Here is a 27,976-nt window from a genome sequence, read left to right as displayed (position 1 = left end):
TAACCTTGTCCTCTCATCTGAACTCCTATGATTCAAATGTTTCATGGGTTAAATAAATTTTTGTGGGTTAGTCTGAGAATCTAACCATAATGCATAGCATTGTTTTTAAGGGAAATTAATCCTGTGGTCAACAGTGTGTAGAAAACTCTTTAAGATCAGGAAACAAATAGCTTTTTTCCATTTCTTTTCTTACTTCACTCTGAATCCTCAAGTTGGGGCAATGAAAGAGAAGAGAGAACAAGTCTTATTTTCTTTAGGGTCTGAAGGAAAACACTGATACTTCCTATGTAAGCTACATTCTTAATTCTGAGAATACCTTTCCCTTTTCAGTCTGGTGGGCAGAGCACTATGTCCAGAGCTCACTTCTTATACTTATTAGCTCTGTGCTTGGGGGAACTCATTGGACACCTTTAAAATCATTGACCTTAAAATGGTTGAGTTCAAAATTTTGCCTCTGACACTTAACTGCTATATCATTATGAATAAATCCATTAACCTTGATGGGTTTTAGTTTCCTCATCCTTAAAATGAGGATAGTAACCGAACCAATCTCACAGGTGAGACCCATGCGAGATAGTATAAGCAAATTACTTTGTGAATATTAAAATTCTATATAAATGATAAGATTTAGCTAAATAATAATAATAATTATTATGACTTTGAGGTCCCTTTGAGGTCTAGATCTGTGACCCCATTACCTGCTGAGCTCACAGATCCATCATGTCTCAATGAGGAAAAAGAACTTAAAGAAATATCCATGAACAACATTATGATCAGTAATATCCTTATCTGAAATGTCTCAAACAGTAGTTTAATAATGACTCATTTATTTCTAGGAAAAAAACGGTCAGTGAAAAATTTTTTGAACTCACCTATTTCTTCCCCCAGTGAGGAGTTCAGGATTGCACCTGCAGACATGACTACCGCACAACTCCCCAAACCTTGAGGATAGAGTTTGCTCAGGGGCACCTGAGGGACATATTTCTCCCAGCCAAGGTCTGAAAAGGGGGCCTCCTTTCCATCCAGGGTCTTCACAGTCACTTGATCCCTGAGTTTACACAGTAGCTGTTCTCTTGTCAGCTTGGAATTCCTTTTACCCCTAAACCTCACTCTGTGCTTGTTGGTAGTGAGGTAATCTTTCATTGCTTTTTGTAAACGTGGATTTAGCATTTTTGAAGAGACATTTCCCTTCCAAAGCCGGTACAGAAAGGACTTGGACATGGTGGAATAGAGTCTGTCCCAGTGAGGCAATTGGCTTCTCTTGTGCCTGGAGATAATTTTCTTTCGATTTTGTCTGATGACCCCTTGCTGGTCCTCCTCACTGAGAGGCATGAACTTCACCATCTGCTGGTCAGGGCTGTGTGACATAGGTTGGCCCATAGTAAAAAAATAATCATCATCTACTTGATAGAAAAGGCGTGGGGATTTTTTTCTCATCTGAGAAGGAAAAAGCTCTTCATTCTCCAAACCATTTTTTATTTCAGTCCATTTCTGAAAGCTATTGGAACCTAAATTAAATGAATCAAAAAGGTTTCCATTGAGAAGCACTTCATTTCCATCAATGGTTTCAGAAAAGGATGGGTCGTGCATGGCACCCATGATTGATCTCTGTTTCCCTTGGATAGGCAGGATCCTTTTAGTTTCAACAAATGAGAAAGAACTTGGAACTGGTTCCACAGTGTTGCTATCTGTGAAATAGATGAAGATGACTAAAAACAGGAGACCCCAAGCAAATATCCCAAAGAGCATTAGTTGTTTCCATTGTTTCAAGTTCGGTTTCATGGCAGAGTCCGTATCAACACTTCTGTGTCCTGAAGCAAACAACCTGCAGGACAACATTAAAGATTAGCAGCACTTTTCTACACAAATACAATAGAAAAATAACACATCATGATGTACTGGCCAGATCAACCTCCCAGCTCTTACTGATTAGAAGTGGAAAGATTAAGTATTTTTTCCTCACCTTTTTAAGTACAATTCTTTACCTGTATTTTATTCACTCAATTAACAAACACAAACATTTATTTAGTATTTACTATTGTGTCGGGTATCTAGATAAGCCCTGAAGATAGGCTCACATTCTATGAAATGAGGCAGGTAGATTGTGCAGTAGATAGTATTAAGCTGGGCCTCAGACATATATACTTTGTGACCTTGGACAAGTCACTTAACCTATTTGCTTCAGTTTCCTCATCTATAAAATGGAGATAATAATAGTTCTTATACATAAGAGTTATTGTAAAGACAAATGTGCTTAACAAAGAGCCTGGCCCATAGTGCTATATAAATGTTAGTTATCATCAAGGTCATCATCATCATCAACAATGGAGGAAACGTGCATTAAAATGCACACAGAACAGATAAAAGACAACCTTAGAAGTTGTATTTATGTAGCGATGTGAACTAAAAACATCCTCTGCAGAAGATTGAATTTGAGTTGTAATGTTCAAAAAAGCTAGGGAGATGAGATGAGGAAAAAGAGTATTCTGTGCATGAGGGACATTCAATGAAGTATTATGTTTAAGAAAGAACAATTAGACTAACGTGTTTCAATGTTAAGGTTTAGAGAGAGAAGTAATATATAAAAAGACTGGAAAGATAAGAAAGGGATAGGTTATACACACACATATGGAAATTATATATATGGAAACACATATACATACATACATATGTGTATATATATATATATGCATATATATATATATATATATATACACTTGTGTACCCTAATTCTTTTCTCCAGCATTGCTTGATTATTAAAAGTTGGTATATGAGGTACAACAATTAAATAATAAAAATGTGTTTAAATATATATACTAAAAGTTATATGAGTCCCTTTTGAAGGTTATTCACTTATTTTTTAAATCTCCTCTTTGAGAGATACTAAAAAAGGGAAAGGGACCTGTATGTGCCAAAATGTTTGTAACAGCCCTGTTTGTAGTGGTTAGAAACTGGAAAATGAATGGATGCCCATCAATTGGAGAATGGCTGAGTAAATTGTGGTATATGAATGTTATGGAATATTATTGCTCTGTAAGGAATGACCAGCAGGATGAATACAGAGAGGCTTGGAGAGACCTACATGGACTGATGCTAAGTGAGATGAGCAGAACCAGAAGATCATTATACACTTCGACAACGATATTGTATGAGGATGTATTCTGATGGAAGTGGATTTCTATGACAAAAAGACCTAACTGAGTTTCAATGGATAAATGATGGACAGAAACAGCTACACCCAAAGAAGGAACACTGGGAAACGAATGTGAACTATTTCCATTTTTGATTTTCTTCCCGAGTTATTTTTACCTTCTGAATCCAATTTTCCTTGTGCAACAGAACTGTTCGTTTCTGCAAATATGTATTGTATCTAGGATATACTGCAACATATTTAACATACATAGGACTGCTTGCCATCTTGGGGGGGGGGGTGGAGGGAGGGAGGGGAAAAAACGAAACATAAGCGAGTGCAAGGGATAATGTTGTAAAAAATTACCCTGGTATGGATTCTGTCAATACAAAGTTATTATTAAATAAAATAAAATTTAAATAAAAAAAAATCTCCTCTTTGAGAGTTTATTTAAATATCCTAAATGGGAGAAGATATTTGAAAGCAGATTTGATTTTTGAAATTTATTTTGTTTCATTCAGAGCCAAGCTTGTCAACAAGTTAAATGAAATGGCTAATAAAGCTAGTTAATACTTTCATTTATTTATTTGGAGGAGTGTGTGTGTGTGGTGTGTGTGTGTGTCGGACAGGATCAAAACAAAGAATAAATAAAGTAATTAGAAGTAGAGTCCAGGCAATATGGTGGATTACAATAAAGCAGGGCAACCCAGTTATCTCCATAATCATTCCAACCAAGATTTAGGAAAAACAGCAGTCAGAGTCAGGAAATTCAAGAAGAAAATACAGTGAGATATATTTCTATCCCAGCAAGTAGGCAAAGAAGCTAGCCAGCAGCTTTGTCCTTTAGACCCCTGAAATGTGGTTTTGGATATAGCCTACATTAAGGAAGGAATCTGGAAGTTCTATGCTTACTTGTAATAGTAGTCAATGTATCCAGCTGAGCTTTGGCCTGGGGTTCTTTGTTAGGGTAGGAGCAGGAATAAAACTGAGCAGCAGTTATATGGCACTGATAATGGAGTAGGATTATGGATTCAACCCACAGATTTCTATAGCTGATTTCTGCAGCTGAGTGACCAGAGTAAGGAGCTCAGATCAAGAGAGAGCAAACACTTTTAGAGTTTACAAAAACTTTCAAGCCAGATAACTGTGGTGTATTGTTGCTTCAATAAAAGGGAAAATTAGTTTTGTCAGCCAGAACCAAACTAGGATTAAGAGCTTGAAAAATGTAGACCATGAGGTCAGTATGTAGACATGAATTCATTCTAAACCAAATTGCTTAAAATGTGCTGCAAGTTTATATATTGCCCCAACTGGACAACTGAAAGCCTTTAGAACCCCTTAACTCAATATCCAGAAAGAACAGAAGCAAAATTCAAGAAAATATAAATCAGAAGTAACAAGCTCACAACATGCCCTTTAGAAGGCCATAAATAAAAGTCCTAACAAAGCAAAAAAATATTCCAAGACAAAATTATTATCAAAATAAGGATATTCATAAAAATGGGGAAAGGACCCACATGTGCAACAATGTTTTTAGCAGTCCTTTTTATAGTAGCAAGGAACTGGAAACTTAGTGGATGCCCATTAGTTGGGGAATGGCTGAATAAGTTATGGTATATGATTGATATGAAATATTATTATTCTGTGAGAAACGACCACCAGGATGATTTCAGAGAGGCCTGGAGAGACTTACATGAACTGATGCTGAGTGAAGTGTGTAGAACCAGAAGAACATTGTATACAGCAGCAACAATGCTATACGATGACCAACATATGATGGACATGACTCTTTTCAGCAGCAAAGTGAATCAGAAAGAGGAATATAGAGACTGAATTTTCATCTTTTTTGCTTGCTTTTTTTTTCCTTCCCAGGAGGAAGAAAGGAAAAGAGAAAAATGTGGAACACAGAGTTCTGCAGGGGTGAATGTTGAAAACTATCTTTGCATATATTTTGAAAAGATAAAGCTATTTTTTAAAAAAAAATATAGAAATACTCACGATACAAATTCAGACAGGGGGAAAAGGACTCCAAAACACCTCAAAACAGAGTTTCAAAGAAAAACACAAAGTCAACTAGAATTCCTGGAAGAAATGAAGTAGTAATTAAAATAATCAGAGACATAGTTTTCTGAGTTGCCTTTTAACTAGCTCAAAAGAAAATTCCTAAGTAGATGTTACTGAAATATCTTAATCAATGTTAGCATCATTAGAATAAATATATCATTTGCCAAAGTGAACATTTTGAAAGTTAACATTCATTTTAAAAGGTGGCACATTTAGTTGATAGAGTGTAGGGCCTGGAATCAGAAAGACTTAAGATCAAATACAGCCTCAGACATGCCAGCTTGCCTCAGTTTTCTCAGATGAAGAAAGAAATAGCAAATCATTCCTGTATCTTTGCCAAGAAACCCCAACTAGGGCCACAAAGAGTCAGACAAGACTTAAAATGACAACAAAAATTCATTTGAATGCTTAAGTACTAGTAAATTAAAAGTATTCCAAATCTTATTAGTATATATTTACATACTTAATATGTGATTATATATATGTATACATACTATACATATGTGTGTATATATAGGAAGGACTTTAAGCATAGAAATTTCCTTCACTTGCAAAAGGTTGCAACTTATAATCTTGAAATGTTAAGAGGTTACTTGCATTTATTTATCATCACACCAAGTTTGGCCTTTATTCAAAGAAAATAACACACTCTCTCTCTCCATATGTATATGTAAATATGTATATGTGTGTGTGTATGTATATACTTTGTATTCGTATGCGTATGTAGATGATGTATAGAGTGTATAGAGATAAATATGTGTGGCTATATGTATGTATATATGTATATATAAATTTACACATATGCATATATGTATGTGTGTGTACGTACAAACATCTACAAATATCTTGTCTCAGGAAAAACAATCCTAGACAATCTAATTAGAGAGATAAAGATAATATATTTCTCTATGCCTACATACTAATTGTAAATTTATATATCCATATATATATATATATGGATATGAATTTTTTTTCTTAAAAGAACAGGACTAAAGAAAAAGAATAAAGAAAAATCATGTGTAGTAAGACAAACGATCTTGGATTTTCTAAGTCAAATGACTGAATCTATTCCAGTCAATGCAGAAGCAACAACTTAGGGTTCAATTGTTTTTGCTGAGCCTTTAATTGAAAAATTGCCTCTGTTAGTCACAGAATCAAGTGTTTATTCCCCCTAGGAAAGAAGAGTAATTTCACTTCAGTACTAATAAGACTATGTACAATCCAGCACAGATTTTTTAAAACCTTAAACACATAAAAGTCTTTAATAAACAATATGCTTTAATCTAAATTATGAAATGAGTTGTTTTTATTGTTAGCAACAAAGAAGAAAGATACTAATTTAAACAATGGTGAGAGGGATGAGAACATGATTATACAGAACTGAGCTATCAGAGAAACCAATCCTCTCATTTTACAGTTGAAGTGACTGAGATGTAGAGAAGTAAATGACTTTGCCAAATCCAGGCTGAAAGTAACCATCAGTGAAAATATTTGAAGCTAGAATCTCTTTCTACTGCACTTTAAATCCCTAACACAAACTGCACAGCCAAACTGAGGGATTGAAACACATTTTTCTTTATTTTTTTTATTTTTTTCTTTCTCCCCAACTTCTTAAAGGTGAAGTGAATGAAAAAGAGGTGAAGTTGAATTAGTCTGAACTCCTTGGAAACAAGTATTTCAATAGGAGAAGAATTTTTCTTCAGGTAAATTTTATGTAGTTCTTGATGCATTGTAATATTAGAATAGAGTGGGATAGAATAGAGTGCTTCAGCTCATGATGATGATGTGACTTTTAATATTCCAAAAACCTTTATTTCAGGCTCTAGAAAAAGAATAATTACAAAGATTAGGGGCCAATTAAGGGAATATTTTGCAAATGAAAGACTGCTCACCAAACTTGGGTATGATCATTAAAAGTGCTGCATTACTATGATAGCAATACATAAGCCAAAATCCAGAGTCAGAAACTCAGACAGACAATTAGATGGAGAAACTGTGTATTGGGTTGGGGTGAAACTCAAACAGTATAACACTTGCTTTCCTTATAATTGTCTTATACAAAGAAGCTTGTCATAGATACATAAAAATTTGTTGAATTGGACAAAAGACTAATGACTGGATGGTCACTCAGTCACATTTAACTGGAGACATCTTTGATTCTCCCTCAGTTCCATCATAGTAAGAATTGTTACACTCTGTTAAGTGTAAGTTACAATTACCTTTCACATTTTTTGTTTCCATTAACTCTTCCATTCTCATAGTCAAAACTCATTCTTCTGACTGCACTAATAGTCTGATAAAATCTTTCCAGCTTCAATCCATATATTAAACTGCCAAAGAAATCTTCTCAATACATAGTTTTGATCATTTCATTTCCTTCCTTAAAAAAAAAAAAAAAAAAAAAAGATCCCTCACTGAAGGATCTACAGAATAAAAATCTAAACCACTTATTTCCCTTTACTCCTAATTTCTGTTAAATTCTACCCTTCTTTCAAGGCCCAGATCAAATATCCTCTCCATGATGCTTGCCTCTAGTAAGGAAAATTTTTCACTTTTCTTTGAATTTATATTTTGCATGTATATTTTATCTCCATTATATTTCTTTCTTATTAAACTGTAATCTCATATAAGTAAAGACTTTTATTCTTTGTGCTTTTATTCCCAAAGTCTGGCACATAGTAGGTACTAAATATTCATTTTTGATGAATTTTAATTATAAGTTTCTCTTTTTTTGTTAGTGTGTGTGTGTGTGTGTGTGTGTGTGTGTGTGGCGTTTGGGGTTAAGTGACTTGCCCAGAGTCACACAGGTAGAAAGTAGTAAATGTCTGGAGTCATATTTGAACTCAGGCTCTCTTGATTCCAAGGGGGGATGGAACTCTTGTTTCTTGCACCATCAAGCTGTTCCTAATTATAAGTTTCTTAAAGATATAGAATGTCGTTTCATTTTTAATCCTCAGTGTCTATAACTTGTTCAAATATTAATGGGTAGTTTTTTTTTTAATTTGTTGAATTTTGAGGAAAATACCAATTCATTTTTCTAATATACTTCCTTCAATATTCTATTGAAGATTATCTTATTCTGAATAATATAACATCAGATGGTATAAAGTTAATCAAACAAATTAGAGATGAAAAGATACTACGTGATAAGTTAACTGTCCCTGAATGCCAAGGAGGGATTGTTTCTTTTTCTTAAAATTAATGCAGGCCTTCCTTGCTAAGAACAGTTTTCAGTGACTAACACTGGTATCATCAATATTCCAAGGAGGAGATTATACACGTAGCTGAGATATTATACAACTTTAGAATCCATCATAAAATTATTCTAATATGCCAACTCATATGTGTTCAGAAAAATATTTTAAATTCATGAATTAGCATTCTAGCTCATTTGAACTTTATCCCTCTTTTTCAAGCATCTCTCACTCTGTGTCTCTCTACATGTCTTTCTGTCTCTGTTTCTATCTCTCTCTGTCAGTTTCTCTGTCTTTCTCTCTCTCACACACATACACACACAGTCATATACAGATACAAGACACATACCCACATACACAATGAACTTTTTTTTTTGTTAACTATCCATTTTATTCTTGGGACAAATGTATTCCTCCTGAAAAAAATCCAAAAATGTAAACTTCCAAAAATATTATAGCCAAATTCCAGAACTTACAAACCAAAGAAAAAATATTGCAAGTACCCAGAGAGAAACAATTCAGATATTATGGAGCCACAGTCAGGATCACACAAGATTCAGTACTTTCTACATATTCTACAATACGATATTCTGGGAGGCAAAGGAGCTAGAATTAATTATCTAAAAACAAACAGTATAATTATTCAGAGGAAAAAAACCTGATATTTAATGAAACAGAAAACTTTCAAACTTTACTGATGAAAACATCAGAGTTGAATATAACAAGTGATATTCAAATACAAGACTAAAGAGAAGTATAAAAAGATATACATGAAAGAGCAACTATAAGAAACTCAATAAAGTTAAATTGTTTATATTCCTTTATAAAAAAAAAATACATATAAATCCTAAGAACCTTATCATTATTAGGGAAGTTAGAAGAAATCCATATATCCTAATGGCTTAGCCCAGTCAATTATATTGGGATGATCTCAGAAAAAAAATAAAGGGGTGAGAAAGAGGAATGTATTGGAATAAGGGAGAAGTAGAACAGGGAAACTTTTCTTACATGAAAGAAGTATATAAAATAAGGAAAAGCTTCTACAGGGGAGGTCAGGAAGGTTAAGGGGAGGGCAATCTTGAACTTTATTCTCATCAGAATTGGTTTAAAAAGGAAAGAAAATATATATACATATACACACACATACACACTCAATTGGGTATAGAAATCTATTTTACACAAAATAGAAATAGGAAAGAAAGGGGATGAGAAATATGAGGAGAGGTGAAAAAGGGGAGGGTGAATTACCAGAGGCAGTGGTCAGAAGAACTGACTTTTGAGAAGGAACAAGATAAAAAGAAAGAGAGAGAAAGATAAAGTGAAGAAAATTGAATGGGAAGAAATACACAATAATCATAACTTTGAATGCTAATGGCAATTTATCCACAAAACAGAAACAGATAATAGTATGAATTAGAAACCAGAATCCAACAATATATTGTGCACAAGACACACAAGACAGAAAAATACACAGAGTTAAAATAAAGGACTAGTGCAGAATTTATTATGCTTCAAAAAAAAGTAAAAAGGGCAGGTATTACAATCATTCATTATTCCAGCAAAAGCAAAAATAAAATTTATTAAAAGAAATAATTACAAATGTTCCATAGATAATGTACCATAAAAAATGTACCATAGACCATAAATATAAAAAAAAAAAATTTCTCTCTAAAGGTCTCATTTTTCAAATATATAGGGAACTGAGTCAAAGTTATAAAAAATCAAAGCCATCTCCAATTAATAAATGGTAGAAAGATATGAATAGCAATTTTCAAAAGAAAAAATCAGAAATATCTAGTCATATGGAAAAATGCTCTAAAGCACTGGTTAGAGAAATGTAATTTAAACCAACTTTGAGATACCACCTTCATACTATCAGAAATAACAAATGTTGGAAGGGATGAGGGAAAATAGGTACACTAACAAACACTCATTAGCTGTGAACACTAATAAACACTGGGTAGCTGTGAACTCTACTTATTGGGCTACAAAACTATACATACTCTTTGACCTAGCAGTACCACTACTGTGTTTCTACTAAAAAAAAGCAAAGGGAAAAGGACCTATGTGTACAAAAATATTTAAAGCTGTTCTCTGTGGTGGCAAGGAACTGGAAATTGAGGAGATGTTCATCATTTGGGGAATGGGTGAAGAAGTACTAATGCACTAGAAGAAATGATGAGGTGAGGGTTGGTTTCAAAAAAAAAAAAGAAAGGAACCAAAGGGATGCAAAATGAAATGAGAAGAATCAGGAGAGCACTATGCACAGTAAAAACAATGTTGTAATGATGATCAACTATTCTGATCAATATGATGATCCAAGACAATTTCAAAGGCTCTGTGATAAAAAAAATTACTGCCTCCAAAGCAAGAACTGATAAATTGAATGCAAATTGAAATACAATTTTCTTTATTTTTTGCTTTTTTAAATAACATGGCTAATATGGAAATATGTCTTGCATGGTTTTATATATATATATATCTGCTATTTTGTTTGCCTTCTCAGTGTGCAGTTGGAGTGGAAGAGAGGAAGATAATCTGGAACGCAATGTAAAAAGAAAAGAACATTAAAAATTAATAAACAATTTTTAAATTTAAATTTTAAAAAGAAAGTTTGCAGTCACTATTAAAACCTTGGCATTTTATTAGAAACATAAAGTTCTTCAGGCCGATTATTTCTACAACTATCAACAATCTTTAGGTGATAATCTATTAATTGTTTTAAAAAGAAATATTTCAAATTGTCCAACTCTTATGAAATAGTATTTAACTATTCAGAAATAATATGATGAAAACTGTTATCAATGTACTGAAAAGAGCACTGGTCTTGGAAATCAGAAAACTGAAAATGAATTCCATGACACATTATCAGTTTCACTAAGCTTCAGTTTTATTATCTGTAAAATGATGATAAATACCTTTTATACTAGATTGAAGTTAGTATCCAATTATATAATATAGAAGAAACATTACACATACTAAAAGTACACATACTAAAAAAAAATATGAGCTATTATCATTATTTTAATAAATTTCAGATAAATGACATTCAGATCAACTTGACAGAGAGGCATCCTGGTGTAACTGATCATAGGTTTATAGGTTAAGAGCTAGAAGCAACATTAAAGATCTTTCTCTGGACATTAACAATTAGAGATCATGGGTTATGGAAAAAATTCTAGTTTATGAATCAAAAAGTATCCTTCTTCAAACGCTGCCACTGAGTTATACAATGTTAAAAGATATACCATTTTCAACCTGATTCCTCATCTGCAGCATGATGGAGAATCCTAAGCTTGTCAAGAGTCCAAACTACTCCTCAATCAACTGGACCTTGTGATTATGGATACTTAACTTATGTGAGCTTTAGTTTTCTCATATATATAAAATGGGAATAATATTATTACTTACATCATACCACTTAGTAAACTGACTCTTCTTTGTATTCCTAGTATCTAGCACAAAGTCTTGCACAGAATAAACATTTCTTGAATTAAAAGGAACTGAACTTCAAAGCACCATATAAATATGAATTAGATAAGTGGTCAAATAAGCAAGGTCCTTTCAATTCTAAGTCATTTTTAAATTTTCAAGTTTTTAAACATATGTACAAGTTTTCAAATTAAAATATTAATATAAAATCTCTCACAAAAGCCATTGAAATATTGCCTAGCTAAGGCAAATTACTTATCTTAACACTAAAATTTCTCATTCTGTATTTTCCCATGCTATTGGAAGATCTGTAAGCCCTGCAAGTTTAAATTGTTCATTGCTCACAATTCTCTTGAATGTGATACACACACACACACACACACACACACACACACACACACACACACACCCCTTGATTAATGTCTGTCTTAAAAGTCACCCTCTGGCCAGGTTTTTTATGGGCTTAATTAATAATAACACACACAATCAAAATCTCTCTAAAGAAACGTGGATTTCATGTGGGCATGTGTTGAAGAGCTACCCAAGAAGCTACCCACTCCAAAACTAATCATCTAATTTAAGATTTTAAATTAAAAGATTTACTGTGTATATCAAAGTCAGAAGTCATTCACATGAATCTTGAGTTTTCAGAAGACTAGTACTTTCAAAAATCAGTTTTCCAAAATTAGTTCATTTCACATGAAAATACCAATCCTCTGCTCACCATGGGATTTCTAAAGTCCCTTCTCCAACCTTATTATTGCCATTTTTACAAGTGGCTTCTTTTTATTTCTTTTAGAAAAGTAAAAGAGCCTCCAGACCACACAAAATACAAAGAATAGAGGAACTCTATACAAAGGATAGAGGAACTCTTCATGAACTGGCTCTCTAGCTTCCCTAGCCATTGTTAAGCAAATTTCCAGAAGACCAAAACTAAAAAGGTCAACTTGAGATTGCTTTTTTTTTTTTCCTTTTTAATGTTAAATAGCGCTTTGTGTTCCCTGCTCTTGATTTGTCAAATGTAGGGTCGTTATCTGAAGAACCAGTTGTTAATCAAAAGACTGCCTCACAATGAGAGAGCAAATCAGACGAAAAGAAATCAAATGGTTTGAAGGTCCCTGTGGTAAAGAGTTCAAAGTCTTAGTAGAGCAATAAACTCAGGGATCTGAAGTGGACAGAACTCTGCCCCAGAGAATTTGGATTCAGATGCTTACAGGGTCTGATCCTAGATAAGTCAGTTTATCTTTTAAGGCTTCTCTCTTCAACTTATCTAGAAAATAAGGGAATTGTTCTCCAACTAGTCATTAAGGTTCCTTCTGAGTATATGAAAACTAAGATGTTTGTTCTATGAATCAGAGCACTCTTGAAAAATATATAGTAAAAGGATGAGTAGTTTTGTTGAGACTTAATTTTGTAAATGTTTGCTTCAAGGACCTAGAATTGTAAAACTTATAGAGGAACATGGAAAATGCAAATCTGGTCTTGAAAACCTCAACAGTAGAAAAGTCACTTGAGCAGCATTCTAGGAAGATGATAGAGTAAGTAAGTCAGAAAATTCTAGGTTTTCCAGATTTCCTTTGTAGAAATTGTCTTGAAATGAATGTAGAGAAACAAAAATAAAGCGATAAAGCAGTTATCCTCTTAAGATCACTTAAGAGAACTTCAGAAATTACAGGACCTCCAGGGGATGGTATGACATGAGTAAAGTACAAACATCTCCAGGCCATTCACTAAATAAACTAACAACTGAACTTGGAGCAGCTCTGTAGGGGAGCAAACTAGGCCTCAAGAAATTTTACCTCAGGAGCTTTCACCTCAAGAACTTTTATCTCATAAACTTTTAGCTAAGGAACAACTGAGTAAGGAAAGATTGATTAGAAGCGATCCCAACCTATGGTTGTGGGCTAGGAATGAGCACACATACAGCGAGTGCAGAGAATAAGAACATTTTCAAGACAGTTGGCTGGGGGGATCTAACCGTGGTTTGGGGGATGAAGGAAGACCCTGAGGTCAAGTCCCTGACAGAATTCAGAAAGGAACAAGAAGGAAGACCTGAGGTCTAGGGCAGCAGCATAACCCACAACCCAAGATTAAAGCTTGATTATAATAATAATGATGATAATAATAAAATATTAAAATATAACATACATTTTAATATATAGTCCCTTCCATGTTATATATTAGTCACTTGTTTCTTCTCAGCCTCTTTTTACTCTATTCATGTAGTCTTATCTTCTAGTCTTATCTTCCCCCCCACCTTTGTACTTCCCATCCCACCGAGTCCCCCCACCTCATCTTCCCCCAGCTTTCCAATCTCAATCCACATAACCATCCAAAAATCTCCTCATCATCTGCTTACCCCATCCTGCCAAAACCCAATTACTTATCCCCTAAAAGTCCTTCTCTAGTTTTCTCATCTCTCTACATTATACCCTTCCAGACTGTGTAACACTTCCCAACTGAGTAACTCTGGGCAAGTCACTTAACCCCAATTGCCTCAGAAAAAAAGAAAAAAGGAAAAAAAAAGTCAGTCTTGTGGTACCTAGGAGTCTCCAGATTTAGAAGAGAAAATGATTGGATGGTTTATGTGACATCACTGCCTCACCCAAGGTGCTTTCTTCTGGTCAAACCTAAATTGAACTCTCAAACCAAATGATCAAGACTTCACTTAGCAAGCTACGCTTGGCAAAGGCATCATATGTATATGTATATATGATGTATATGAATACTATATAAACAAAATATTAAATAATGAAATATAATCATAATACCCCAAATTAAATAAAAATGAGTAAACAAAGGAAAAAATCTAACCACAGATAGCTGAAGGACCAGTTGTTAATCCAAAGATCCAAATTCATAATCAGAGGAAAGTAGCAAGGTAAAAAAAAAAAAAAAAGCCATAGGATAATGTATATAGTGTCAGATTTTGTTTATATATTTACTTTGCTGTACTGCCTTCCCACTCCCTTATTCTTTGTTAAAGGGAATGGCTTTCTGGATAGGAGGGAGGGATGGGGCACATATAGAAATGAAGGTGATATAAATAAATAAATAACATTTTCAAAGGAAAGTAGACATTAAACAAAGCCTACAGATTGAATACAATCTAATACAGAATGCAAGCTATTTTTAAGAAATGTGTGTGTGAATGTGGGTGTGTATAACTTGAAAGGGTTGGCTTTAACATTTAGGACTTCTAATTACAAAAATTATAAATAATTATAATTATTATATTATAGCACTCACTTGTAATTCCATCAAACTCCTCCTTTTCCTAAGTTGATATTTGAATAATAGACTAAATTAAGTTTCTTTATTCACTCAGTGTAAATTGTTTGCTCACCTGGGAAGTTCAGATCATAATAGTCTGGGGATGCAGAAGATGGAAATCCCTTTTTGGGCCAAATCTTCTGTATTTGAGAATATCTGACAAAGAAATAACTGTTTCCAAATCACGGAAAGGTGTGCATTTGCTTCTTTGGGTGACTTTTTAACATCATAGAACTTTTGCAATAAGATGGCAGGTGCTCCTGGGCAACTCTAAGTGGAAATGATGATAATAAATTATGTTTATGTGTGCAAACCTGACCATATGTTGCCTATTGACTAAAGTATGTTTGTTTTCTAAAACTCAATTAATCTGCTTTATATATTTTTAAATGTTTTTGTCTGTTTTATTTCTAATTCATACTCAGATATTGGTATTATGCATAAAATGTGTTAGTCACTGAAAAAGTGAAAACCATATTCAGCACACATATAATATCTAATAAAATTGCAAGTTTCATATTTCTCAGACACCTGAAAAAATGTAGTCAGGATAATTTAAAGAAATTTGTGGGTAAAAATATAAATGATGAGCAGGTAACCTTTTAAAAGAATATATACTGCCACCTGCACTGGTTCTCACTTGCCTCCCACCCATCTCTTAAAAACAATCCACTTTGCCTTCCTCTTGTGTTTCTGTAGTCAAAGGAGAAATGTCATATAAAAGATGTTGAAGGTGTCTGTCTTTTGGGGGAAAAAGGATCTACTTATAACATGCCAAAATCAAGCATATATTTAAGTCTCTAACTCATCTAGAACACTTCATAAATGATATTGAACGTCAGAGAATGGAGAGTTTATTATATACTAAGTAGGTAGGGTAGCCTTCTAAATTTGTAAATACTGGGTTTGGTTTCCAAGTACTTCCATGATTCTTTCTATTTGTTTCACTCAACTGGCAAAGGTCAAAATTTCAGGTAAAAAATAAATAACAAGCAAAGAAAAAAATGAGAAATATTTAACTGTGTTTCTGCTTACAGGTAAATTTCCCAAGTCAATAATTTGAGAAAAAAATAAAATTGCTTTTATTATGAACTAGAAAATCAACAAACAGGAGCATTTACATATAAAAATAAGTTCAAAAAGAAGAAACCATAAATCTATTAGAGCTTTAAATGTTAAATATTTATAAATGAAATTCCGATTGAATTCCTACAATTATGTTTGATTTTATGTCTTGTATTTCACATTGGAAAGTCAGGTGAAGTCAAAACTTTCAGATAATAACATCAAGAAAAAAAGACATAAAGACATACCAGGTTCCTTATTTTTCGATATCTACATGAAAATAAAAAACAAAGCAAACAACAGCAGAGGAATAGGAAGGTGGGAAAAATGCTGCCCAAAATCTAATTCATTAACTTGTCAATTTTCATTGAAATTTGGTTTTTAGTCACAAATCATAGATTTTCCACAAAATACTCCACAAAAAATATTAAACAAAAATAAGTTAGAGGATTCAACAAATGGACTGTTCAACATTGTTGTGATCAGGTCAATTTTTCTTTCTTTTTTTCCTTTTCTTTTTTAAAAGACAAATAAACTTGAATTAGCCATATAAAAAGATACAAAAGCAGATTAAGGAAAAAGATTTCAGGGAACAGGGCTTATTCATAAAAGATTCCTCTCACCAAGAACCTACATAGTTGTATTCAAAAAGAAAAGGTTTGCTAGTGTGCATAGCAGGGGACTATGCCATTTATAAGGAATAATAGATCCTGATTTAGGTATTGTTTGCCTTGAAGATAGATAAGCCATACCTGCTATAAAATCTTTCCTATAGGACTCAATCAATTACTTTAGGACTGATTCATTTCCAAATATGGCAGGCTTTAGATTTTTTATTACACAAATATACACAAATCTTTATTTTTGCCATTGTTAGTGTTCTCATTCTCATCCTAGTTTCAAAGGAAACTAGCCTATCGGAAAACTTAGAGGAAATAGACAAAAGCATGTCCTGATCAGATCAATTTTTCAAAACTATTTCCAACCCTTGCATAATGGTCACTTATTTTAGAAAAATGTATAGGGCATGGAAAGTATAAATCTAGTTATATCAAGGACCTGTGTCTTAAGAGTGGAAAATGTGATGAAATTAAAATATAAAGTACTATGTGTTTTTCTTTATTTTTCTTTAGGTATACAACTGAGTCTTAGAAAAGTATAAAATCAAGATCTAAGTGGCTTCAATGGCAGCTAAATTACAAAAAATATTTTAATTAGATTTCCTATTTACTCCAATCAGTATTAATCAACTCGGTGTAATTCCAGATGATTGATCATTAGCAATTATTAATGATGTGCTCATATAATAATATATAGTTGGTCAATTTAGTCAATTAATTTTAATATACAATAATATATTAATGCATATTTGACATATCATATAAGGATGATTAAATAAAAATTAACTAAATAAATTTTTTTCTAAAGAGCAGAATTCAAATTTTAAAAACTATGAATTCACTGTTCACCACTGATTTACCAGTTATGAAGCTCACTAGCCTAACTACAAGAATGCTGATGACCAAATACATCAAAAGTTGAATGTCTTGATATGACAGGTCCATCAACTAATGAGATCCAGCATTTTACTTTACCTCTTCTAAGTATCTGGGTATCTGGCTTTATAAAAACAAGGCCCTTGGGACCAGAGGTCATTTAAGATAATAAGAAAGATTTGAGATTGAGGCACACTAGAATGCAAAAAGATAGTAAAAGTTTTTTTTTTTTCATTAGATCTCAGGAGAGTGTTTAATAAAGCAACATTCAATTTAAACTCAAATAAAGCTTAACAATCTTCAAATGAATCTTAGCACAAGGATATCAGTATATATTCTAATAAATTTATGTAGTCACATTATCATTTTGATAATGGTGAATTGAGACATAACAGAACTTTTCTATGTATGTTATTATATAATTTTAAAAATCATTATCACAAGTATGAGATGAGAAAAATGTAATATGATAACAGAATACTTAAACTGGTAGTAGGTTATAAACTAAATATAAGTCTCTTAGTCTAACATGGAAACCTGAACAGTAAATGGGATCTTGGGCTACACTAAGAGGCACAATGTCAAAAACAGGGATGTGGTAGTTCCAGTTTTATCTCTGAAGTGATCACACTACATTTGAAGCATTGTGTTTCATTTTGGGTTTCAAATTGGTTTCATTTTAAGAAGCAGAGTATCCAAAAAAGGGTAACCAAAATAGGAAAGGGCCTAAGACTTATTTATGACTTGTAATAATCAATTTTTAATAATAACTTTTTTTTTCTAAATATATACAAAGATAGTTTTCAACATTCATGTACCATAACTTTTCAGCCATTCTCCAACTGATGGGTATCCACTGAGTTTCTAGTTTCTTGCCACTTCAAAATGGGCTACTACAAATATTTTTGCACATGTAGGTCCTTTTTTCCCCCTCTTTCATGATCTCTTTGGGATACAAGCCACGTTGAGACACTGCTGAATCAAAGTGGTCTCTAGTTTGATAGGCCTTTGGGGATAGTTGCATCTTGCTCTCCAGAATGGTTGGATCAGTTCACAACTCTACCAACAATGTATTAGTGTCCCAGTTTTCCCACCCCTTCCAACATTTATCACTAGCTTTTGTTGTTATTTTAGCCAATTTGAGAGGTATAGTGGTACCTCAGAATTGTCTTAATTTGCATTTCTCTGATCAATTGAGTATTTTTTTCATATGACTACCAAAGGTTTTAATTTTTTCATCTGAAAATTGTCTATTCATATCCTTTGACCATTTATCAATAAGAATAAATTTGAAGAGGCATTGGGGGTGATTAACCTGGAAAGAAGACTTAAGAGGGAAAAGAGATCTGTCTTCAAGTGTCTGAATGTGCTTGCTTTGCTTGACACCAGAGGACAGAACTAGACCAGAGTTTAGAAGATGGAGAAAAGCAGACAGAGGGTTGAAATAAGGAAAGACTTCTTAACATTTTAGCAGTATTAAAAAGTGTAATGAATTCCTTCAGAATGATGTGAGTTCACTAATACCAGGGGTCTTCAAGCAAAGGCTAGAGTGGATGACCACTTATAGACTATGTTGTTAATGGGGTTCCTATTCAGGAAAGGAAAAGACTATAGGGCTTCTACAATCCTTTTCATCTCTGACATTCTGTGACCACCTGCCACCTATTCAGCAATTCTACAGTTTTATAGAAATTCTGTTCTTGCTAAAGATTATAATGCAAGCCCAGAAAAAAACTGCACAACACAAGTATCCTTTGTGGACATAATAAAAGCCTAACAGATTGCAATATATCCTTTGTATTTTAACAATGCTTCTCTTTCATAAAGGTTTCAGCTAAATCTACTTCTTGCAAGCAGAATGTTGGCAGTATAATGCTCTGAAGTAGACTCCTGTGAGACACAAGCACATTGAGGAAGAGTACAAGAGATATTTATACCCAGCCAACATTAAATGAAGAGAAATTTCTCTAGACTGAATGAAGTAGGAATAAAGTCTTTTTTGCCATTAAATACACCTTTCCTGTGCTATGAAAAATAAGGAGCCCCAAACATGCTTTGCTATGCAAAGGCTGATTTTTAACTTCAAAGAACTTGAGTATCTATATGGGTGTGGTAGGGGATGAGATGTTTGGGGCAGGGAAGAAACATGGAGAGCAGAATTTTGTGCTGCTTAAGGCACTAGAAAAAACATACTTTTAAGTATCACTTTTAAGTGAACCATAGCAGTTCTAGTTCTGTCTCCTACTAATGCTCTCTCTTTATAGTATTTTCAGTGATCTCTTTAGCCCTTGAGGAATATTATTTCAATTTACAGAAAATTCATGTTTTACATGCCACTCAATGGTCTCTGTTGAGTATGCAAAAGAACTAAAAGATAGAATTATTTCTTCCTTCCTTTCCTTGATTTTTTTCCTAGCTGGCATAAACATTGTATTTAAAGTCATGAAAATATTTTGAAAGCTAGCAATGCACTTCTTTCTTTTTCAGCATGGTCTTGATTTCAGAGTTTAATGTCTATTGAGAAAACTCCTCTTTTTTCCCATTCTTTCCCAAGACTTTTGTGTAATACTGAAGCTATCACCAAAAAAATTTTTTTTTACTTCTTTTGGAAGAAAAGTGTGTGTGTGTGTGTGTGTGTGTGTGTGTGTGTGTGTGTGTAAAAGGCAAGAAAGAGAAAATTACAAATGATTAGTGATTTTGTTCTTCTTGTTCAGTCTTTGGGATTTTCTTGGCAAAGATGGTAAAGTGATTTGACATTTTCTTCTCCAGCTCATTTTATAGATGAAGAAACTGAGGCAAGCAAGGTTAAGTCACACAGCTAGTAAATGTCTGAGCCAGATTTGAACTCATACAGATAGATCTTTCTAATTCCAAGTTCAGTTTTCTATCCACTATACCACATAGCTGCTCATACACACACACATACACACACTACACACACACACACACACACACACACACACACACACACATTTGTGTGTATATATGTGTATATGTATTATATATGTATCTACATTTATATATCTTAATTGTGAAATGAAATTATGCTATGAAATTATGACAAGTTATGACATTGTCTTTTACTTGTGCTTATTTTGTTCATTTTATTTCTGCTCTTGGCAAGATTTAAATGAAGGATTTCTTTTGATCTGTAAACATTGGCAACGATGTTATTACTGCTACTTTAAGACAGTCTTGATTACAGTGCATATGATTTAGAACGATTACTATTTAATATCAAACCCAAAGACTTGGGTTCAAGATCAATTGTGGATTTTTCTTGTGTAGCAAGATAATTGTATAAATATCTATGCACATATTGGATTTAATATATATTTTACTACATTTAACATATATATTGGATTACTTGCCATCTAGGGGAGGGGGTAGAGGGAAAGACGGAAGAAATTGGAACACAACATTTTGCAAGGGTCAATATTGAAAAATTATCCATGCATATGTTTTTTAAATTTTTTTTTAATTAAAGCTTTTTCTTTACAAAACATATGCATGGGTAATTTTTTCAACACTGACCCTTGCAAAATGTTCTGTTTCAAATTTTCCCCTCCTTCCCCCCACCTCCTCCCCTAGCTGGCAGGTAGTCCAATACATGCTAAACATGTTAAAATCAATATATGTATACATTTATATAGTTATCTTGCTGCACAAGAAAAAAATCAGATCAAGAAGGAAGAAAAAGAAAAACTGAGAAAAAACAAAATGCAAGCAAATAACAGAGAGAGTGAGAATGCTATGCTGTGTTCCACCCTCAGTTCCCATAGTTCTCTCTGGCTCTCTTCATCATTGATCTGAATTCTTTCATCTTAGCCACACAGCTTACAGGTGTGTAGTGGTATCTCAGAGTTGTCTTAATTTCATGCATAAGTTTTGAAAATAAAAAGCTTTAATAATAAATTTTTTTAAAAAGACCAACTGTGACCTCAGGGAAATCATGGAAGCTCTCCAAGTTGAGTTTCCTCATCTATGAAATTAGGGGGTTGGAGAAGGTGAACTCTAGATTATCTTTTGACTCTAAATCTGGAATCCTATCATGTCCAAATTTCTTGCTGACAAAGAAAAAAATGTCTGACCACTATCATAGTCCTAAAAGTAATAATTCTAAAATTATTTAAAATCTGTAATATATGTGACCAGTCTGGTGTGGCAAATATTGGACCTGGAGTTAGGCAAGATATGAATTTAACTCTTTTCTTTGATCTTATCAATGATATATCCAGTTACTTTATGTCTCTCTGATCCTCCTTCTCCTCCTATACAAAATGGGGAATTGTCTTCATAGGGTTATTTTGAAGTTCAAATGAAATGTATGTACAGTGTTGTGCAAAGCTATAAAGTTAATATGGACATCTTCTGTGATTGTTATTATTATTCATTTCATTGGGGAAACATCTAAAGCTTTCTGGTTTTATAAGATTCAATGCTAAATTTAAAAGCTGTGTATATTTACATAATAATCATAATATATAACAATTATCACAATAATAGCTAACATTTATATAATGCTTTAAGGTTGACAAAGGTTTGCTTTATAAATATCTCGTTTTATCCTCAAAAAATCTAAAACATATGTGATAAACTTCTAACAAGTTCTTTTCTAGTATTAATGTTATTATTTTTCTAAATTATACAATGAAACGAAATCACAGTTTTAAATCAATGCAGGTGAAAAGCATGAATGATGATGAAAATAACTATAATGAAGTTCCAATTAAGTTCTCTCTTTCTCTCTCTGTCTCTTTCTCTCTTCTCTCTGTCTATCTCTCTCTCTCTTCTCTCTTTCTGTATATATATATATATATATATATATATATATACACATGCATATGTACACATATGAATATTTGTATTTATACATACATATCATGAAAATCATAAGTAGATTAAAATACTGGCATGAGGTCATAGAAGTATTAAAAAGTCCTTATTTTCTAAGTTTAAGATCAGCTTTAAATTGGTCAGGGGTGGAGGGCAGGGATCTTACAAAATTGAACAAAGTAAATAGTCACTTTTCAATTAAAGAATGTGAAAAGTAAACTTATATTCTTCAGATATTAAAAATGCTTGCAACAATGCAAGCATAACTCAATTGCTTCCAATATGAATATTTTAGAAAAGTGAAGAATGTGCTATCAATCCAGCATTCTCTCAGTCTGGCACTGTGCTTGGCATTTGCTCAACTGACTGACAGACTACTTTAATCCCACATTTTGTTAGCAGAAATCTCAACTGTGGACAGTATACAGTGTGAAATCTCTTGATAATCATAGGAGTGAATCATGAATTTTACCAGGATAGTTTTCAAAAATAACACAGCTAAGGAGAATATTTGAAAAACTCAAAGTCTTAAAAATTAAATGATAATAAAACTTATAAACATCACCTGTTATTTATCTTTCCTCTTAAACACAACTCTCTTTCAAATTTCCTTATTTCTTTTGAGGGCACCACAATCTCTCCAATCATTCAAGTTTCAACCATGTTCACTTTCTTGACTATTCTCTCCCTTATATGGAATCAGTTGTCATCATCATCATTTATCTTCACAACATCTTCACTTACATGGTACTACTCCACTTCCCACATTCATTTCCTCTCATCTGAATTACCAGAATTTACCCCCAGTTTTTCTATCTGTCCCCATACTCTCTCAACTCAAACCACTCTCCACACAGCTGCCAAAGTGAAAATTCCAAGGCACTACAATAATTCCTTTTTCAATAAATTCTACTAGTTCTCTATTACTTGTAGGATCAATAAAGATAACTCTATTTGGCATTTCAATCTGACTTAAGATTTCACCATAATCTGATTCTAAACTTATGCTCTGGTTTATTGTGTGGTCCAGTCAAACTGTCTTTCTTCTTATCTCTCCCACCTGGCACTCCATCTTATCTGGCACTTGCATTCCTTTGCACTGGCTATTCTCTATATACTCACTGAATTACACTTCCTCCTCACCTTTCTTTCTCATCATCTCTAATTTCCTTCAAAGCTTGTCTCAAGCATTACTTTCTACATGAGACTCTTCCTGACCTTTCCAACTAATAGTATCAATATCACAAAATGTATTTTGTGTATCTGTGTAATTATACAGATTTATGTTATCCACTCCAGTAGAATATAAACCATTTGTAGGCAGGGAATATTTTATTTTTATGCATGTATCTCAAGATAATGAACTATCTACATAAGATAAATGTATTCCTACAATAGTGCTGTTATGTGATAGATGCTTAAGAAATCAATAGTTTGATTAATTTAGTTCTTTAAAGTTAGAAAAGTCCATTTCTATGCCCCTGATCACACCAATCAAGATGGAAAGAAAAATTGGTAGTTGTAATATAGAAAAAATAAATAGGTAATATTTAGATTCACCAAGCTTCTAAAGATTACCTCAAAGTAGATTTCCAAAATTGATTGTGTTTGTGCTATATATATTCTGAGTGGTAGTATGATATGGTGGAGAAGTCCAGAAACTTGAGTACCTATTAAAATTGACAAATATTTATTAATCAAGTACTTCTTGAAAACTAGTGGATATGCAAAGACAATAAAAAAAAGAGGAAGGGAGAGAGATTGTGAAAAAGAGAAGGGAGGGAAAGAGTGAAAGAAGGAGAAAGAAGAAAGGAAAAAAAGGGAGAAGGGAAAGAAGAGGAGTTTCTTTCCTCAAAAAGCTTGTATTTTTCACTTAGTTTTTGTCCTGGCTCTGCAAACTTGGGCCAGGCACAATTTTATGCCCCCAGACATCTCATTTTGCTTCTCTCAGACTCATTTTCCTCAAATCTAAAAGGAGGGAGTTGACCTAAATAACTTGAAAGATTCCTATTGCAAGTCTAAATCTCTGGTTCTATAAATAATATATATGTCTGCAGGTGAAGAGATAATAGGTACATTTCCACATGAGACAAGCCTCTAAGTAAAATGTTTATGTTAATCTATCTATGCAATATCATTTAGTCTTGTAAATTTGTGTTCCCTTCTCTTACTATATGTTGTATGCCATAGTTGAAATAAAGTTGAATGTAGCCCAGGCCTCCCTGGGTACTATGTGGGACCTTATCCAGGCAGAGTTGTATGGTTATGGTTCTTGGGTGGCTTTCCCCATTTTTCTGAATTTGTGCCTGTCCTTTTTTTGTTCAATTCAATTAAAATTTATAAAGTAACTACTCTTTGTATGGCTTTGTTTTTCTATATATGAAACTGAACTACTTATGCTGTCTGAGGTCCTGTGAACAGTGAACACTAAAGGTTTGAATCTGTTGCAAGATCAGCAAAAAATGATTAATGATCTCTTTTCTTCCATATAGCTGACAAAATAATTGGCTCGACCACATCTTTAGAGCTATAAGGAACCTTAGGAATTATCAACTCCAATTTCATTTTACAGGTGGAAAAACCAAGACTGGAGAGGTTAGGTGTCTTGTTCAGGACCACTCAGCTAGAGTTGGGAGTGGGATTGGAGCTGTTTAAACTCAAGATTTTCCTGAGTTCAAGTACTGCACTCTATCTAATTTGCATGTTGTTCTCTTGCTCAGAAACTCCCTACTGTCCTTGGGATAAAATACAAATTTGGCCTCCAAGGTCCTCTGGGATCTGACTTCATCCTCACTTTCTGGACTTATTTCACATTTCTTGCATTTACACACTTTGTTCCAACAAAACTAATCAACTAAAAAGGTGAAAATTTTCCCTCCCAGTGCCATTATCTCCACCTGACACCTTGGATTTTTGATCTTGGTTAATTAACACAGCCTTTCTTTTTTGGGAGAAGGGAGGGTAATGCTATTTAAAAAAAAAAAGTTGCTTTCTCTCTTTCTTGCGTTTATCTCTTTCCTTCTATTGTCTAATGCCCCTGAGGCAAGTCTTGGTTACATCTTTAAAGTTAATCCAATCCCCAATGGCAAAACCAACTCTACCTCTATGACATGTAGCCCAGTCCTGTCCCCTCTGAATTTGGGTAACTTTACTACCCAGTTATTCAAATCCAACTAGTTCTCTACTTCTGAATCTGTGCTCCATACTTAGCTATCTACCACTTTCCAGGCAAGGGGGAGAGGCATAAAAGACGGCCAACTGAAATCTTTTCTAAGAATAAAACTTGAATAGACAAACAGTAAGTCTTCAGGGCAACTCCTGAGGGAGGCAGATGAGGTCTCAAGAAATTTCACCTCACAAACTCATCAGAGAAACAGCAGAAGGCCGAGTGGGGGAAGACTGAAGGGCCTTTGCTGTTTCCAGAAGCCAGGCCTAGTGGTGCTGACCAGACAGGCTGTGGCGTGATTTAGAAGTGAACACACACACACACACACACACACACACACACACACACAACACACACAATGCCAGAACCAAGAATATTTTCAGGGCAGCATGGCTCCAGGTCCTTGACTATGGTTTGGGGCAGGAGAGGAGATCATGAAGTTGAACCCTCAGACAGAATTCAGAAAATAATAAGTAAGACTTGTGGTCACAACTGAAGATTAAAATTTCATAATAATAATAATATTATTATTATTAAATAGATAGCTACTTCAGTTTAAATGATCTAGGTTCATAGTCAGAGGAAGATAGCAAGATAAAAAAAAAATTACTACTCCAAAGAGTAGCATTAAATGGTTACAAGCCCCCCAAAAAAGAGTTCTTGGAATAATTTTAAAAGGAATTCAAAAATCAAATAAGTCAACCAACTAGAAAAAAGCAATCCAAGAAAATATAAAAGAAAGTCAACCAACTAGAAAAAATACAAAATAGTAAGGAAGAAAAGAACTCTCTGGAAACTAGAACTGAGCAAAATGAATTACAAGAAGCAATTGGTTAGTTGTTGTCCTTCATTCTTGAAGAAAACCAAAATGACCTCACTGTGTTAGAGTCAAGTTAGTGTGTCTGAGTGTGGCTGATCAAATCAATATGCTCTATTACAGGCTGGATACAAACAGTCCCAATGAACATTGGAGTGGATTTTATAACTTTGATTCTAGTGTTTTGACTGCAGTATGGGGGGATTCTCACTTGCCTTGATGATCAGGCCAGAATTGGGTAAATTGACATTTTTAGGGCACCTTTTCTCTTTTTCACAATTGGAAGTGAGCAGTACAATCCTTATAAGGCTACTCAGATACCCAGGGAGCTGCCAAATCTAACTACTGCTTCCAGAGAGAAGATGGCCCTATGATCCAGGCCTCCTGTGTACAGGGTTATGACTACAGTTCCAATTGTATCTGAACCTTCCGCTTTATCACTCATGCATCACCATAGTTCTTTGAGATAGGTAGAAATGGTAAAATGGTATGGTGATGTCTTTTGATTTATGCATAAATTGAAACAGAATTTGTATAAAGTCGTCAGCCTCTCTCTTTTCCACAATTATCACTGTCCAGTAGCAGGACAGGGTCAAGATGACTGGTGATGACTTGAGATGCAGTGGATATAACCAAGGGATCTCAAACCCTAAGGTGAGTTAGGAGAGTGTCTATCCCAATCATGTGAAAACTTACCCTGGTGGAATAGGGGAAGGAGAAAAAATTGTTCCAATGGCCATGAAGTGGGTGTTGTAGAGTGCTTGGAGTTTAGTTAGACCAAGAAATAATAAAACTAGAAAAAGCTAGAAGACAATCTGAAACAACACAATAACAGATTGAGGGGAGTCAATATAAGAATTTTCAAACTACCTGAAAGTTATGATAAAAAAAATCTGAAAACAATATTATGAAAAATTATTAAGGAAAATTTTCCAGAAGTTCTAAAACAAGAGGGTAAAGTAGAAATAGAAAAAAAAAATACCATTTACCATCTGAAACAGATCTCATGAGAAAAACTTACAGGACTGTCATAGTCAACGTTAAAAACATTTAAGTTAAGGAGAAAATTTTGCAAGGAACAAGAGAAAAAAAAATTTTAAATACTGTGGAAATACATTCAGCATTCCACAAGGCCTAGCAGCTTCTATTCTAATAGACCATAGGTCTTGGAACATTATATTTTGAAGAGCAAAAAAACTACAATTTCATCCAAAAATACCTTACCCAGAAAAGTTGAGTATAATCCTGAATGAAAAAAGGACATTTTGACAAACTGAAAGACTTCCATTTATTTGTAATAAAAAGACCAGTTATAAAAGGTCCAGAAGAAATATAAGAAAAACAATTAATGATTAATTAGAAGGTATTCATTAAAGTCAAACTCTTTATCTATTATATATATGAAAATGTTGTCAATATTCTTAAAACAGTCATTATTCCAAAGGTATCCTGAAAGAAAAATTGGGTCTGAGTTGTGTATGATAGAGTGATTCTAAAAACCAA

General features: G+C 33.5%; 1 protein-coding gene across 3 annotated transcripts in view; it reads right to left on the bottom strand.

The window, feature by feature from the left end:
• ST6GAL2 (ST6 beta-galactoside alpha-2,6-sialyltransferase 2) overlaps nucleotides 1–27,976 on the bottom strand; it is a 97,618-nt gene that overhangs the window by 28,595 nt on the left and 41,047 nt on the right. For all 3 annotated transcript variants that reach the window (XM_051984299.1, XM_051984298.1, XM_051984300.1), the window contains exon 2: nucleotides 873–1,825. In XM_051984299.1, the coding sequence (XP_051840259.1) occupies nucleotides 873–1,782 (910 nt within the window). In that variant the 5' untranslated portion in view covers nucleotides 1,783–1,825. The remainder of the gene's footprint in view (nucleotides 1–872; nucleotides 1,826–27,976) is intronic.

This window comes from Antechinus flavipes, chromosome 3 (assembly GCF_016432865.1).
Source record: "Antechinus flavipes isolate AdamAnt ecotype Samford, QLD, Australia chromosome 3, AdamAnt_v2, whole genome shotgun sequence".
In the NCBI taxonomy this organism is placed as follows: Eukaryota; Metazoa; Chordata; class Mammalia; order Dasyuromorphia; family Dasyuridae; genus Antechinus; species Antechinus flavipes.
Note: the sequence above shows the minus strand (reverse complement) of the source record. Positions and strands in the feature narration are given on the sequence as shown.